At 50.5% G+C, this 16358-nt stretch overlaps 1 protein-coding gene across 8 annotated transcripts in view; it reads left to right on the top strand.

Annotated features, from left to right (window-relative positions):
• Nucleotides 1-16358, top strand: part of LOC119972713 (echinoderm microtubule-associated protein-like 6) — a 528500-nt gene that overhangs the window by 427472 nt on the left and 84670 nt on the right. For 7 of the 8 annotated variants that reach the window (XM_038809940.1, XM_038809924.1, XM_038809915.1 and 4 more), the window contains 2 exons: nt 2590-2704; nt 13345-13533. In XM_038809940.1, coding sequence (XP_038665868.1) covers nt 2590-2704; nt 13345-13533 — 304 coding nt within the window. Of the gene's footprint in view, nt 1-2589; nt 2705-13344; nt 13534-16358 lie in introns of those variants that run through there. The other variant, XM_038809962.1, reaches the window with a different exon arrangement.

The raw sequence follows: 16358 nt of genomic DNA, 5'->3' as shown, positions 1-16358 counted from the left end.
AGCACCGTATTGAAGTCCCCCCCCCCCCCCCCGCCTCCAGGTCAGGAATGCGGCCCAACATACGCCTCATGAAACCAGCATCATCCCAATTTGGGGCATATACATTTACTAACACCACCCTCTCCCCCTGAAGCTTACCGCTCACCATCACATATCTGCCGCCACTATCTGCCGCCACTATCAGCCACCACCTCCGACGCCTCAAACGCCACTCTGTTCCGAACCAGGATCGGCAACCCCCAGTTTTCGCGTTGAGCCCTGAATGGAAAACTTGCCCCACCCCTTCCTCAGACGAACCTGGTTCGCCACCTTCAGGTGACTCTCCTGAAGCATGGCCACGTCCGCCTTCAGCCCCTTCAGATGCGAAAACACCCGGGCCTGCTTAACTGGCCCATTCAACCCCCTCACGTTCCACGTGATCAGCCGGATCAGGGGGCACCCCGCCCCTCCCCCTCCCCCGCCGACTAGCCATAACCCATCGACTGTTCGCCCCTGGCCAGCACCCCCCACTCGGCCCGTTTCCCATGGCGATAGAACTGCCCCCCCCCGGCCCGCACCAGCACCTCCCTGGCCAATCCAGCAGCAACCCGGTCTCCCCCCCCCCCCCCCCCCCCCCCCCCCCCCCCCGCCCCCCAGGCTAGGACCCCTCCTAGCCGCGACGCTCCCTCCATAGTACTCCCGTGAGCCAGCTGACTTCTGCTGACCCCGGCAGCTCCTGCCCTAAGTCCGACCCCTCCTGATATGGGGTCACCCCCCCAAACAACAGCTCCTTGGCACCGCTCCAACGCGGGAAAACGGAACTGATATCCATGCCCCTTGCCTCTAGCTCCACCCCCCTCGTCCCGCAGCGCGGGAAACCAGAGGACAGCCCGCGCTTTCCCACTGCCCCACCCCACCCCCTCAACGCAGCTCCCAAATAGCAGTCCCAACCCATCCACCAACCCCGTACACACAAAAAAGACAACCACAGACCCCAACACCCCCTTAAAACACAAAACCATAATCAACACCCTCCGAAAGCTGGAAAAAAAACAGAATAGCCAGCAACAGCCTAAACAGTGATACAAAAAACCCCCACAGTCCCCCAATCCCTAGTTCGAGTCCAACTTTTCAGCCTGCGCAAAGGCCCACGCCTCCTCCGGGGACTCAAAATAGTGATGCCGGTCCTTGTAGGTGACCCACAAGCGCGCAGGCGGCAGCATGCCGAACTTCACCTGCCTGCTGTGGAGCACCGCCTTCGTCCGGTTGAACCCGGCCCTCCGCTTGGCCACCTCCGCACTCCAGTCCTGGTAGATGCGCACTACTGAATTCTCCCACTTGCTGCTTCTCACCTTCTTGGCCCACCGCAGCACGCACTCCCGATCACTGAACCGATGGAACCGCACCAGCACCGCCCGCGGGGGTTCATTCGCCTTAGTACTCTGTGGGCCCCCTCCAGCTCCAGGGGCAGATGGAAAGATCCTGCCCCCACCAGCGAGTTCAGCATCACGGCCACATAAGCCGGCAGGTCCGACCCCTCCAGCCCCTCCGTGAGGCCCAGGATCCACAAGTTCTTCTTCCTTGACCGAAACTCCGTCTCCTCAAAACGATCTTGCCACTTTTTGTGGAGCGCCTCGTGCATCTCCACCTTGCCCACTAGGGCCGAGACCTCATCCTCGCGCTCAGAGGCCTGCTGTTGCAACTCTAGGATCGCTGCACCCTGGGTTGTCTGGGTCTCTAGCAGCTTACTTGTCATAACATTCAGAGAGTCTAGCAACTCCACTTTCAGCTCCGTAAAGTAGCGCAGAAGGGCCGCCTGCTGCTCCTCCGCCCACTGCCTCCACTCCTCGGGGCCTCCACTCCTCGGGGGCTCCACCGGCTGCCATTTTGTCCACCTTCCCCCGCTTTTCCAGGGGAGCTGCTGCCGTTTTTTTCCTCGCCCCACTCCGGGTACGCACCATAAATCCCGGGGGGTATTTCTCCAGACCTCTTTACACACCGGGAATCATCGAATCAGTGCCGTTTGGGGCCCTTAAAAGAGCCCACAAGTCCTACGAAAGCGGGAGCTGCCGAACGTGTGGCTTAGCTCCGCATTGCCGCCACCGGAAGTCCCCTAAACCATGGTAAATATTAACAGGTTCAAAGATCTTTGTGCTTTAGATAATGCAACAGGCGCCGTAGTGTGGCAACTAGAGGATTTTCACAGTAACATATTGTTAATAATAATCTTTATTATGGTCATAAGTAGGCTTACATTAACACTGCAATGAAGTTACTGTGAAAATCCTCTAGTTGCCACACTACGGCGCCTGTTCGGGTACACTGAGGGAGAATTTAGAATGTACAATTCACCTAACAAGCACGTCTTCTGGGACTTATGGGAGGAAACCGAAGCACCAGGAGGAAACCCACCCAGGCACAGGGAGAATGTGCAGACTCCACACAGATAGGACCCAAGCCAGGAATCGAACCCGGGTCCCTGGCGCTGTGAAGCAACAGTGCTAACCACTGTGCTACCGTGTTGCCCCTAACCTAACATGGAGAAACTCGTGAGTTAAAATTATTTGCATTTTTCTGTGAAAATAATTGATTTGCTCTTAATTCCAAAAGGACAAAAGAGGGAGGCGCAGTAAAACTGTGGGATCAGGAAATGAAGCGATGTCGACCATTCCAGTTGGAGACGGGACGACTTTTGGACTGTGTGCGTTCTGTCTGTCGCGGAAAGGTCAGTACATCCAAATTTGAAAAACATCTTGATTGAAGTCTTTGCAATGATATTTATTTAGGTAGTTCCATCCCTACAATAAAGTTTAAAAGCCATTGATTTTGTATGGAGGTGAAATTAATTTTCAGTAGAAACGGAAATCGAATTGCGTGGGAATTGGGATGTTGATTTGCTGTCACCAGTTTTGAGCGACCCCGCCTTGATGAATTTCACCCTTGATTGTGATATCACAATTTGAAACTGTCTATTTAGCGATTACATTTTTCACAGGACAAAGATAAAATTGAAGTACCAATTAAAACTCTGGGGGCAAAGAGTTAAGAAGTTTCAAAATTCTGCTTCACCTCTATTTGAAATGCAAAAGAATGCATTATTCCAATTCCACATTTGATGATCAACATGTTGTTGCAAAACTGTGGGCAGAATTCTCCCATGTCTCCGCCAGCAAGGGAGGAGGGGGGGGGGGGGGGGGGGCGGAGAGAGAGAAGAGAGAGATAAGTGCTCCTATGTCTTATGGTCTTATCTTCTGCTGGTGCCTGCCATAGCGGATCATGAATCCAGTAGAGATCTACCATGCGGTTCAAGTGCAGTCTCGCATACACTTTGAAACTCGGTAGAAATTAAAACTCGGTAGAAATTTGAGTTATACTTCTCGGACGCGAAGTAAGAATCTTTTATTGCTTCTATTGATTACAATTGAGAGAAACTCAAATCCATTCTCAGTAAAGCCTTGCCAGCAAAAGACTTAAAGAGAAGTAATTTATAAAACTATTTTAACTTTCAAAAATAATACAGAAATGGTTTATTGCTTAAGGGAATGACAGCTTGCGCAGACTTAACTGTTTTAGAAGGGAAAATATGAAAATAAGGATAGCTAATAGTCAAGTAAGAGTATAGATTGATCTGGATAGAAAATGGCTGTCTGAACTCTCATGTTTAAGGAAAATGTTTTCAGTCTGAGGCCATCTGTCCCTACCTCTATGGTGTCCTGATTGGTTTGGGTGAATTTCAAATACATTTGATCGGATCATTAATTGTCAATTCTCAATGTGTAATGCAAGTTTTAAATGTTTCATGTTTGAATTTTTGTGTGTGCTATGGAATGTGATTTTGTGCTGTAATCAAGTCTGGTTCTTACTGGTTTTCTGCTGACCCACATTTTATCCATATTCTGAACAATGGTGGATTCATTTTGCTATGGTGCTAATTCGGACCTTGATCTGATTACTGGTACAGCTCATTTTTAATATGAAACTAATTTTGAATTCTGTTCATTCGAACAATGGTCAGTTCATATTGTGAGTAAAAATGTTGCATTTATCTTCAGCTAGTTTGTGGACGTGTCAAGTTCTGTACCTCTGTTCAAGTTTTGTGTTTTGTCATGACCTAAGGTTCTGAATACTGAAATCCTTTCTTTAAAATGGGTTTCAAGACTGGGCTTTAATATTTACATTAAAATGGTCTTTTACTGATCAGAAATAGCTGATTTCCTTCAAATCCCAAGGGTTCAGTGTTGGGATCTTTGATCTTCCTGATATATATTAGGCACCTTGACTCTGGTGTGCAGGCATGAGTTCAAAATTTGTGATTGATGCGGAGTTTGGAAGCACTGCCATCTGTGATGAGAATAGTCCTGTATTTCAAAAGCACATAGACATATTGGTGGAATGGGTAGACAAGTGGCAGATGAAGTTCAAAGCAGAGAAGTGTGAGGTGATTCATTTTGGCAGGAAGAATATGGAGAGATAGGATAAAATAAAGGGAGAAACTCAAAAGGAAGTGTAGAAACAAAGGGACCTTGGTATATATGTGGCGGAAGTATCCAGCCCAATTAATGCAGGGTCACTGGAACTATTCAGGCAGGCCCCAGTGAGGGGGAGAGGTGTTAGTATGTAGGGCAGGTTTCATCCCATGGGCAGCACATGCCTCCAGTGGGTATCTACTGTGGGTATGGGCCAGTCAAAAAAGAAGGACTCTTTCTTCTCTTTCTCCGCCCCCCCCCCCCCCCCCCCCCCCCCCGGCCCCCCACCACATTGAAGGTATACCAGCCAGAGTTTACCTGGCCAGCTTCCCACATGCCATTGCCCACACCCACCGCTGGTAGAATGCTAGAGCCTCATTTAGCTTCCAGACAGGAAGGCTATACTCGAGTTGTCCCACTCTGGACCTCATTGGAAGGATTCAGGAAGTTGACAGGACCTCTGCCCCACTCACTCCCATCAGATTAAACCCTGCTCCCTCCACCTCCGGCTCCTAGTCCACCTTTTAGGCAAAAACAAAATTCATCCTGAGAAAGTTTCAAAAAATCATAACCAGCACTTCTACTATCACTGCAGCTTCTGGGGATTTATCATATTCAGTATCCTTTCTCTGCTAACATTAAATATCTTGATTCCTCAAACTTATCCACTGCATTTCTGGTATGAAATTTGTGCCTTCTGTAAAGACAGGTACAAAGGGCATGATTCTCTTGCCACGTTGCGCTCAAATGAGAGTAAACCCAGCCGGAGAATCCTGGGAGAGGCCTCCAGCAAGCCTCCTGACAGCCTCCGCGCCTCGTCGGATTCACCGAAGTCCCGCGAGAAGTCAGAGTTGGAACACCGCCCCAAATGTGCATGACCAAACGCCGCTCCTGGAAGTTGTAAACGTACTTACGACCTACCTGCCCGGGATCCACCAGCCCCCGTTGATTCTCCGGCCTCCCCAGGGAGACTGCAGCCAGGCGCCAATCAGTACTGGTCCACACAAGCGTGGACCAGGCGGAACGGCACCCGAAGGGTCTCCTGGGCCATCTTGAGACCCCTGGGTGGTCAGAGTAAATGCGAGGTGGTCCGTTGGCCCTTCCCCTGGAACGTGGGCACCATGGCACTGCCACCTTGGCACTGCCACGGTGCCTGGATGACACTGCTAAGTCAGCAGGAGAACTGCCTGGGTGCCACGGTGGCAGTGCAAGGGTTAGGGGGTGAGGGGGGCCATGCCCAAGAAATTAGGGTGGAGGGCGGAGGTTGTTGGGTTGGGTAGTGCAGGGCAAGTACGTAGGGGCCTTTCGGAGGTTAGAGGATTAATGGGTGGGGGTCCTAGAAGGGAGGGGTGCTGTAAGAGGGCTTTGGGACGGGGGGGGGGGGGGGGGGGGGGGGGGGGGGGGGGTGAACCCCATAGCAGGATGTCCTCACTTGGGGGATGTGGGGTAGTGTGCATGTATGGGGGTATTGGTGAGATTGCCCATGGGTGGGGGGACTCACAGGCTCAATTAGAGATCAGGGCACCCTTTCCAAATGGTGGCCAGATATTCGCGTTCAGCTCCCCAGTGCTAAAATCAATTCTGTGTGGGCTAAACCGGTGAGAAACTCCCCAGGGCCCCAAAAAAGTGACACGAGGTGTCATTGAATAGCAGTGGGGAACTCGCCGGCAGAGCCGGCGGGAAACTCCCTGAAAACCCCACCACAAATTAACTTCAAAATTTTTTGGGAGAATCGCGGCCCATATATTTGTTCATCTTTGCCATTTCCTCATGCCTTATGATAATGTTTCCTTTCACTGCTTCTAAGAACCAAAATTTACTTTAGCTACCTTCCTTTTTAAGATATTTGTAAAAGCTCTTATACACTTGTACTCCATTTTCTTCCTTTTCATCAACATTTTGGTGGCCCTTTCTTAATCTCTAAAACACTCCCGGTCCTCAGGCTACTAATATTTTTTTAAGAACATTGTGTCTTCTTTTAATCTAATATTATCCTTAACCCCTTGAGTAAACTTCATCTAGGTCTTTTTTGCTGAAATTTTGTTTTTATTGAAATATACAGTTTTTGTTGAACAGTTTTTGACGGAGGGTGGGCGCACCTGGGCTTGGGATGGGGGACTCTTGGGTGGGGGACCCTTGATTGGGGGTGGGGGACCCTCGACTGGGGGTGGGGGACCCTCGACTGGGACAGCCTCAGGGGTGAGTCGCAATGGGCGGCATTAGGGGGCAAACCGCGGGGGGGGGGGGGGGGGGACTGCGCACGGCACCATCATACCAACCCCTGGATCATGTGTACCTGTCCAGGAGAAATTCCTGTTCTTGCCCCACCGACAACCCATAACCCCCACCAACTGCCGAGGCCTCTGACCATGTGGCTGAAGGCTATTATTAACAGAGAATTTCCAATCAAAGTTAAGTGAGCACTTCGTACAACCCAAGTGGTTCCATATGGGTGGGTGGGCCATATAGCATGTGTGCGTCATTGCCTGGCATCCCAATCGCACCTTGATGCCTGGACACTGTGCTTGAACACCACGGGAGGCAACACCACACACGCAACAGCCAACATCCGAACACCCAGGGGATGGGACACAACTCCAGGAACATGTCCACAGCCGGAGGGTGGGCGAGTTGCTGCCCTCACCTCCAGCCCCCTCACTCCCTCTATCTGCATCCCCCACCCCACTCTCTCTCCGTCCCCCCCCTCCCCCGGTGCCCTCAGTGATCCTCAATGTACTTTGCCCTCATAGCTCTACCACTACTTCTAGGTCTTTCCCAAGGATACACATCTGAGGTAGAGGCAGCCAGCTGCTTACCACATCCCGTGGCCTTCGATGCTCCTGGTTGGCTTCTTCTGGTGGCTTTGAGGCCGGAGTGCCCAAACTCACCTGTCGGCGGCACATGCACAGCTGCGATGTCCTGTCCCGTGTGCTGGATGTGAGACCCGGCCTCATCAGAGGGGTCGAACTCGGGAGTTGGTGGCCACCGTCGCAACTCCATGGGACGAGTCCAGGTTGGCACCTGGCGCCCGGCACCACCTCCTGCTTGGTGCCCATAAGGCCCAGGGGTTCACCTTGGGACGTAGGGGCAGCTGGTTTGAGCACTGGCTGCCCCTGCATCATCTGGCTCTGCCAGCCCTGCCGGTTCCCCATAGTCCGTACCATCATGTTGACGCCCTTGGCATTGCTCCTCAGTGACTGGGTTATGGTCTGCAGTGCCAAGCTCCACAGCACCTCAGCCATGGCCATCTGAGAGCGGGACATTTCCCAGAGAACCACATCAAGGTCACCTGCTACTGGGTCACATCCCCTAGCAGTCGGAAATTCTGCCGAGACCCTCTGCCATGGTCGTCACCGGCTGCATGGTATCTTGGACACCTTCACTAATGGTGCCGACGTCATGCACCAGGCTCTCCACTGTGGTCCCCACCCTAGCTGTGTTCGCCTCCGTGCCACACATTGCCGGCAACATCTCCAGCGACCGTAGCCTTTGGGACTCCTCCAAGCGGCTGTGGATCTGCTGGAGTAAAGCTGACATCTCCCATCTCCCTCTGAATGTCCCGGCCGCACCCTAACCTCTCCATCAGGTCTGGAATGGCTTCTTCCACAGGCTCAGCACCAGGCTGTGACCCAGCTGGGTCCTGGGATCCAGCAGCCCTCCGACTGCTAACTCGCCTGGGACTTCATGCCACCACCTGGTGTACATCAGCAACAGTGTGGTGCTCACCAGATTGTGCCCCAGAAGCCTGACCATTAACATTTCCCACCGAGGTGCGTGTATCTGTGCTGGTGGAAGGTGGAGATGAAAGCTGTGACTTGACTATTACGGTGGCATCCTTGGAGCTCTCCTCCGAGGTGGTCTCATGGGTGACTGGAGAAGGGGCTACCCGGGATGGGCCAGTGCTGTTGGTTGGAGGACCTGCGGGAGAATGGACATGCGGTCAGTGGGAGGGATGGGTCAGAGAGGAGGAGAGAGAGAGACGGGGGAGAGGGAGATGGCAATAACAACTCAGCTTGGCAGATCCCCCGGGTGGAGCCCAGTGGTTTCTCACCTCTGCGGCGTCCGCCAGCCTCCACATTGGTGACCACCCTGTCCTCGGCCTCACCACCCTGTCCTCGGCCTCACCAGTCGCCTCCAGGGCACGCTCCTCAAAGGTGGTGAGGATTTTGATGTCCGGCACACCACCTCCAATCTGGGCCCTCTCCTGGTGATGGCGGGAGAGCTTTCCCTGAGGAGACACACAGAAGGCATCGTTAGCCACACGCGGACTGCCCCGTGTAGGTTGTTGACCTTTTTCCTGCACTGGAAGCGAGTCCTCCTGGTCACACTCCCGGCACTCACAGCTGCCGCCAGCTCATCCCAGGCAGCACTGGCTGCCCTATGGCTGACCCTCCTGGACCCTCGGGGGAACAGGACATCCCTCCTAGCCTCCACAGCGTCTAGCAGTCTCCCCAGGTCTGCATCCCCGAATCTTGGGGCCGGTCTCCTGGGCACCATTGTTGCGAACTGGCTGGGGTTAACTTAGTAAGTGCTGCTCAACCTTCTTAGCGGTGGGCTGACGTGGAGAATCAGCTGGTGAGCCTCATTTCCGGCGAGAAATCCGTGAGGCCTCGTTAAGTGGACCAATTAATGTTGAATAGCGTTGCCAGACTTGTTGGGCCGAGCGCCAGGAAGCTCGCGGCCGTTTCCACTCGCTAAAACACTTAGAAACTTTTCTGGAGAATCACACCCATTAACTATGTTTCTCTCTCCACAAATGCTGCCAGAATTGCTGAGTTTACCAGCACCGTCTGATTTTATTACAACCCTCACCATTCCTGAGTATGTTCTGGCCCTCTGGCACAGTGGCCTACAGTCAGGAGAGAGTTACCTTGGGAGTCCTCAACATCGTCTCCGGAATCCATGAAATTTTATGCATCAGATCAAACATGGGCAAGGAAACTTCCTGCTTATTGCCAACTATCATCACCAGTCCCCCTCCCAACTGATGAATCAGTATTCCTCCGTGTTGAACATCAATTAGAAGAAGCACTGAAGGTGGCAACGGCCCAGAAAACACTGGGTGGGGGACTTCATTGTCCATCACCAAGAGTGACTTATTATCACAGATGACCAATCTGACAAATCCTGAAGCATATAACAGCTGTAGACCCAGCCCGTGGCAGGTGGTGAAGGAACCAACAAGTGGGAAAACCTACTTCCTCGTCCTCACCAACCTACTATCACAGATGCATCCGTCCATGAAAATTTCTGGCAGGAATGACCTTCAAAGTCCGTGTGGAGACAAAGTCCTGTCTTCACATTAAAGATACACTTCATCGTGCTGTGTGGCACTACTCCTGTGCTACTTGGGGTTTATAACAGATATAGCAACACAAAACTAGACATCCATAACGTGGTGTGGGCCATCAGCAGCAGCAAAATTGCATTCAACCATAATTTGTAACCTCATGGCCTGGCATATCCTTCATTCTATCACCACCATCAAGTAGGGCATCATCCCTGATTCAGAGTGCAGGGCAGCATGCCAGGAACAGCACCAGACGTTCCTGAAGAAAAAATAAGGTGGCAACCTGAAGTTACAACATCGGGCTACATGCATGCCAAACAGCAGAAGCAGCATGCGATAGATAGAGCTAAGTAATCCCGCAACCAACTGACCAGATCAAAGCCCTGCAGTCCTGCCACATCCAGTCATGTATAGTGGTGGACAATTAAACAATTCTAAGAGGAGGAGACTCCACAAATATCTCCATCCTCCATGATGGGGAAGCCCAGCACCACAGTGTAAAAGTGGGCAGCATGGTAGCATTGTGGATAGCACAATCGCTTCACAGCTCCAGGGTCCCAGGTTCAATTCCAGCTTGGGTCAGTGTCTGTGCGGAGTCTGCACATCCTCCCCGTGTGTGCGTGGGTTTCCTCCGGGTGCTCCGGTTTCCTCCCACAGTCCAAAGTTGTGCAGGTTAGGTGGATTGGCCATGATAAATTGCCCTTAGTGTCCAAAATTGCCCTTAGTGTTGGGTGGGGTTACTGGGTTGTGGGGATAGGGTGGAGGTGTTGACCTTGGGTAGGGTGCTCTTTCCAAGAGCCGGTGCAGACTCGATGGGCCGAATGGCCTCCTTCTGCACTGTAAATTCTATGTCTATGTAATGCGTTTGCTACCATCTTCAGCCAGAGGTACCAATTGGATGATCCATATCGGCCTCCTGCTGAGGTCCCCACCATCACAGATGTCAGTCTTCAGTCAATTTGATTCATTCTGCGTGAGGAGTCACGTGTAAAAATCACGGGAGAGCTTCAAATCGGGCTCTGTACCAGGCCGACCCAACTCACACCACTCAACGTGATCTGGATCACGCCCTGGCTGAGCATGATCCAGATAATGATATTTAAATGAGCATTTGGTTCATTTAAATCTCCCGACGCCGTATTCATCTGGCTCCTGGGAGTCAACTGCCACGTCTGCAAGGCCTCAATTGGACGCCGTTTGGCACTGGTTTCCACAATCGTAGGCCAGGCGTCATGGCACCTTGGGGGTCTCGCAGGCCATTAGAGCCCCCAGATGACTCCCTGGCACCTGAACACCTTAGCACCGCCAGCCAGGCACCCTGGCAGTGCCAACCTGGCACACCCTGCCAGACGCAACCGACACTACTTTTAAATTTTTCCAGTGAATCATGCCCGTTGCCATCCCTGAACCCCCTAGGTGTTACCATTGATCAGAAACTTAAGTGGACCAGCCATATAAATACTGTGGCTACAAAAGCAGGTCAGAGGCTGGGAATTATGCAGTGAGTAATTTAACTCCTTACACCCAAAGCTTATCCACCATCTACAAGGCACAAGTCTGGATGGCTTCAATTACAATCCAGAAGCTCGACTTAAAGACAGATGTGGAGCAGGTTTTAGTGATTCTCTCAAAGGCTCCAATAACTAGAGGTCCTTGGCCAAGACCATCAACTCTAAGAGCTGAAATCTGAGATGGACTTCTGATCACATCTCGTGTCATCACTTGGACTGCTTTTTTCCATCTCCCAACTTCATCCCTGCCTCAGCTGATCTAGACTCAACTATTCCAATGCACTTCTGGCTGGTCTACTGTGTTTTATTTTCCATAAACTTGAGATCATTCAAAACCCTGCTGCCATGTACTAACATGCACCAAGTTCATTCACTCAACACTCCTGTACTCACTAATCTGCATTGGCTTCTGATAAAGCAACATCTTGATTTTCAAATTCTCATCATGGTTTTCAAATTCCTTCCTTGCCCCTCCCTATCTCTGTAATCTCCTCCTGCTGCCAGAACCTTCCAGAATATCTGCACTTATATAATTATGGTCTCTTGAGCCTCGCTAATTCTTTTACTACTCTGGAATTCCTACCCTACATCTCTCCGTCTTTCCACCCAGCTTTCCTCTTTTACATCACTCCTTAAAACTATATCTTTGACCAAGTTTTTAGTCATCAGGCCTAATATTTCCTTATGAGGTTCAGTATCATATTCTGCTTTTTAAAGATATAGTGCAGCACGTTGAGATATTTTATTATGTTAAAGATGCTGTATAAATATAATTGTTGGAGAGGTGCAGGGAGCTGTCTATATGCCCTGTTGCAAGGGTTCTGCTACCAACAAACGCTCCTCCTGCTGCTCCCTCTTCCTGCTACTCAGTGTTCTGCTTCTCTTCTGTTCTGCATTCTGCTTCTCTCCTACTCCGCGTTCTGCTTCCATCTTACTCCACATTCTGCTTCTCTCCTACTCCGCATTCTGCTTATCTCCTCTGTGCTGACCACCTGCAGGTGTCTCAACAGGGTGATCCTATTGCTGGTGCTCACTTGCCACTCATTCAAGGTCCAATCTAAGGCAGCCACGGCGCCACCCGCCCGTCCTGTTCTTGAGTCTCAATACCTCCAATGTGCACAAATTAGCCTCTCATCACAAGTATTTTCAACAAACTCTTTCTCACTGGTAGGTGAGAAAGCAAAACTGGCTGTTCTTGTTTGTATGACTGTCTTTTAATTGCTGTTCTCTTTTCTGCTTGGTTTCAATAGCAAGTTTCAAGTTTTGAGAAACCTGTGCATGTACCATTAAATTTCAATAGTGGTCAAAATGTCGCTGCAATTTCCTAATTTAAATATTGAAATAGCTGACCTGCTTCACGAAGGAGCTCCGCACACAGAGTTGAACCATGCAGGTTAAACCCAGAAGTCAGTCTATTGGAGCCGACTTCTACATGTGTTGAGCCCAATCCGTCACCATCATCTGCACCGAAACACATGCCACTTGTTAAAATTCCCACATTATATCTCAAAGCTGACACTACAGTGTGGTTGACCCTTAATATTACTTCCCATGTTGTAAACTGAAGCAATATTATTTCATATTTTGAAAATTCAGGATGGATTTACAATCAATAATGTAAAATGAAGCTTCAACTTGAACACGTAGAACTATTGCTGCTCCAAAAATTCTCTGCAATAATCTAGTTTCTGCACACACAGTGCAAGAGCAGTATATTTTTATAAGGGAGATAAATGTCTACTGCCAAGGTGAGGGATATCATACCTGGGATAGAGAACACTCTTCTATTTTTGTCAACAACTATGATCACTTAAGGGCTCTCATTCAAATCAACCACAGAGGAAAGTTCTCTACAGCAACAATCTACCTTTGCCAAGTCTTAAATGAGCTGTGCCTATCATACTAGAGTTATGCCATCTTAAAATATGTTGCCATTTGCTTATTGCTCAAATACATTGAAAGAGACTCCTCACTATTCATCAAACAAAATCTTCATGTGTATTTTGCTATGCGATTTGTTTTTTTATTTTAGACCTTCAGCCTTTTTGTAGATATTTTATACTGCTCACTACCTAATAAACATTATTGTTAATTACAGGGGAAAATACTTGTAGGAACGAAAGACGGTGAGATAATTGAAGTTGGAGAAAAGAATGCAGCATCAAATTGCCTGATTAATGGGCACATGGAAGGAGAAATTTGGGGCCTTGCCACACATCCCTATAAAGACCTCTTGATTTCTGCAAGTGATGATGGTACAACAAGAATTTGGGATCTGGCTGATAAAGTAAGTTGGAAAAGATGAAAAACAGTGGCATTCCTAAAATTTTCTGATATTCTGCCCTCAAAAGAAGTTACATATAATACTGAAATAAAAACAGGAAATGATGGCAATACTCAGCAGATCAGATAGAATCTGTAGAGAGAGAAACAAAGTTAAGGGACGGGATTCTCTGTTTGGGAGACCATGGGCTGGATTCTCCGATCGGCAACAGCACTTTTATGCTGGAATTGGGGGTGGCGCTGTTTTTTCGATGCTCCGCCCCCTCAAAAACGGCGTACTCCATCGGGTCGGCCTCAGGACGACACCCGAGGTCCTCCCCCAGTGCTCTGTCCCTGGTGGGCTGAGTCCCCAATAGCGTGGGACACGTGTGCTCACAACTTTCGGGGACCTCGCGTGGCGGTTGCGGATTGTGTCCAGTGGTGCCACTGTCGGGGGGTGGGGGATGAGCCATTCCACTGGCAATGGGGGCTTCGGCGGGGGCTGAGGGGGCCTGGCATGGTTTTCCGGGGGTGGCGAGGAGGGTTGCAGGGGGGCAGTTTTTGGCAGGTCGGGTCCGCGCGTGACTGCGCCATGCTATTCGGCGTGGCTGCCCCAGGCCGCCGCCGTGCGTATGCGCAGCCATGGACCCGGCAATTCTGCGGCTGTATCCGCAGTTAAGCCGGGACTTTACGTGGCGCTAGCCCCCCACCGGGCGGAGGATCGGTGCGGGGGCGGCGCCGACTTTCTGGTCGTAAGATGAGATGGGTCCTGCGGATATAGCCACAGAATTGGAGAATCCAGCCCAATGTTCTCCCGTCGGAGGAGAATTGCACCCGTTCTACAATCCCCCGGGAGTGCAAATCGGATGCAATTCGGTATGCCCTTGCCATGCAAATTTATGCATGGCGTGGAATATGAGCGATTCCCTATCGGGATGACATTTTAAGCAGGTGGCCCGATAGCGAAGTGCTGTGGCTGGCCAGCCCCGAACCTCCCCACCGCACAGCAAAGCAGCCCACCCCTCACCCACAGATTGCCCAAGTGACCCACCTTCACCCAAGTATGGGGATGACCTGACCCGGGGGTGACCTGACCCGTCCCCCAGGGACTCCCTAACAAGGGTAGCCCCAGCTCCGAGGGCCCTGTAATAGGGAAACCCCCCCTGGGACCTCTGTAATAGGGAAACCCCCCAGGGGCCCCTGCAATAGGGAGTCCCCTAACTAGAGATTCCCCCCCCCCCCCCAAGAAGAGAGACCCCTCTCTGGAAGCTACAGAGCAGTCCAGACAGAGGCAATGAGAAACTAACAAATCCTTGGTTTAGAATAATAGGAACATACCTTACCTTGAAGCTCAACGTGTCAATTCCTCGAAGGAGAACAACTGTGACCTGAGCTTCAATCCCACAGATCTATTAGCTACAAGCCATTCATAACTTTCATCAAACAGAGTTAAGTGCATTCCAAGCACTAAGTGCATTCCAATCTCACAAGCGTGTGATTGCAATGCACTTACTTCTCTCCGATGTGGCCGATGTTTGTATGCATTGGGGTTTCACCACTTAGTCACTGATCCATGAATGGAGATGAATGGATCAAGGCTGTAACTGGTTTGTGGAAGCTGTAAATCCCAGCCCACCACTTGCAGCTAATGGATCTCCAGGGTTGAAATGAGTTAAATCTGGGGCACCGGAGAATCACAGAGGGCCGAAGAGTAGGGTGCCGAGCCTGCTAAACGGAAGACACATTTGCATTCATTTACATTCTCCCGTTGCCACGCGGTCGTGGACCTCAATTCCTGTGCCAGCGGGGGGTCGGAGCATCGCAGTTGGCGACTGCCGCTGATGCCGATATCACTATTCTCCACCGTATTCTCCACCAGATACAAACATCGGCCGACGGAGAATCCAGCCCAACCTGACTATTTATCAGAACTGGAAAAAGTTAGAGAGGTTACAGATTTTCAGCAAGTACAGGGGCTGCAAAAGTGGGTTGGGGATTTGATAAGGGTGAACGACAAAATTAAATGGCAACAACTTGATGGAACAAGGGAAAAGGCAATGGTAATGGGACAAATAAAGAAGCAAAAAATTAGGGACCAAAGGAGATGTAAATAGGGATTATAGATATATTAACAACTGTTACTGTCCAAAAAATGGGCAGTGTTTTAAAATTATTGAACTCAATGTTCAGTTCAGAAGGCTGAAAAGTGTCTGAATGAGAGATGAAAAGCTGCTCCTCGAACGTACATGGAGCATCACTGAAACAGTGAAGGAGCTGAGGAAAGAGGGGTCAGAATGGGAGAGGGGCAGAGAATTAACAAGTCAGGTGACTGGGAGGTTTGGGTCATGCTTAAGGACTGAATGTAGGTGTTCGACAAAGCAATTGCCCAATCTATGTTTGGTCTCCCCAATGAAGTGGAGACTGCATCATGACAATGAATGCAGTATACTAAATTAAACCCGGATGGAGTGTTTAGGGCCCCAGATGAATCATAGAATTTACAGTGCAGGAGGTCATTCAGCCCATTCAGTCTGCACCGGCCCTTGGAAAGAGCACCCTACTTAAGCCCATGCCTCCACCCTATCCCCGTAACCCAGTAACCCCACCTAACCTGCACTGTGGGAGGAAACTGGAGCACCAGGGGGAAATCCACACAGATGGGATGGGAAGGAAAACGTAAGCTAAATCGCTGGCTTTTAAAGCAGGCCAGCAGCACGGTTCGATTCCCGTACCAGCCTCCCCGGACAGGCGCCGGAATGTGGTAACTTTTCACAGTAACTTCATTGAAGCCTAATCATGACAATAAGCGATTTTCATTTCATTCCATCCCTGCACTTGCACAGGAAGTCA

The sequence above is a fragment of the Scyliorhinus canicula genome, chromosome 1 (assembly GCF_902713615.1).
Source record: "Scyliorhinus canicula chromosome 1, sScyCan1.1, whole genome shotgun sequence".
Lineage (NCBI taxonomy): Eukaryota > Metazoa > Chordata > Chondrichthyes > Carcharhiniformes > Scyliorhinidae > Scyliorhinus > Scyliorhinus canicula.
Note: the sequence above shows the minus strand (reverse complement) of the source record. Positions and strands in the feature narration are given on the sequence as shown.